At 57.5% G+C, this 339-nt stretch overlaps 1 protein-coding gene across 1 annotated transcript in view; it reads left to right on the top strand.

Annotated features, from left to right (window-relative positions):
• Positions 1–336, top strand: part of CRLF1 (cytokine receptor-like factor 1) — a gene marked incomplete at both ends in the record, with an annotated part of 4,555 nt that extends 4,219 nt beyond the window's left edge. The window contains one exon of the mRNA XM_009070286.1: positions 260–336. Within this exon, the coding sequence (XP_009068534.1) occupies positions 260–336 (77 nt within the window). The remainder of the gene's footprint in view (positions 1–259) is intronic.
• Between the last annotated feature and the right edge of the window lie 3 nt (positions 337–339).

The following is a 339-nucleotide window of genomic DNA, read 5'->3' as shown; positions in this document are numbered from 1 at the left end:
GTCCCCGCCGACGTGGCACTGATGTCCTTGTCCCTGCACTGACTCTTTTTCTCGTTATACACAGCACAGTGGTGATGGGGGAGGTTGAGATATGTCCCCCCCCCCGATGTGACACTGATGCTCTTGTCACCCTGCACTGATTCTTTTCCTCTCCCCCCCTGTTATTCATAGTACAGTACTGACGGGGAGGGTTGAGATTTGTCCCCCCTGACGTGGCACTGACCCTCTTGCCCCCGCCCTGTCCCCGTTGTCCCTTTAGATCGAGCAGCAGGGGGCTGTGACCCCAAAGGAGGGGAGCAAAACACGACACTGCGCCGAGAGCTGAAGCAGTTTTTCGGG

This window comes from Acanthisitta chloris, unplaced genomic scaffold (genome assembly GCF_000695815.1).
Source record: "Acanthisitta chloris isolate BGI_N310 unplaced genomic scaffold, ASM69581v1 scaffold33092, whole genome shotgun sequence".
NCBI lineage: Eukaryota > Metazoa > Chordata > Aves > Passeriformes > Acanthisittidae > Acanthisitta > Acanthisitta chloris.
The sequence above is the reverse complement of the archived record's forward strand: the minus strand, read 5'-3'. Positions and strand labels throughout refer to the sequence as shown.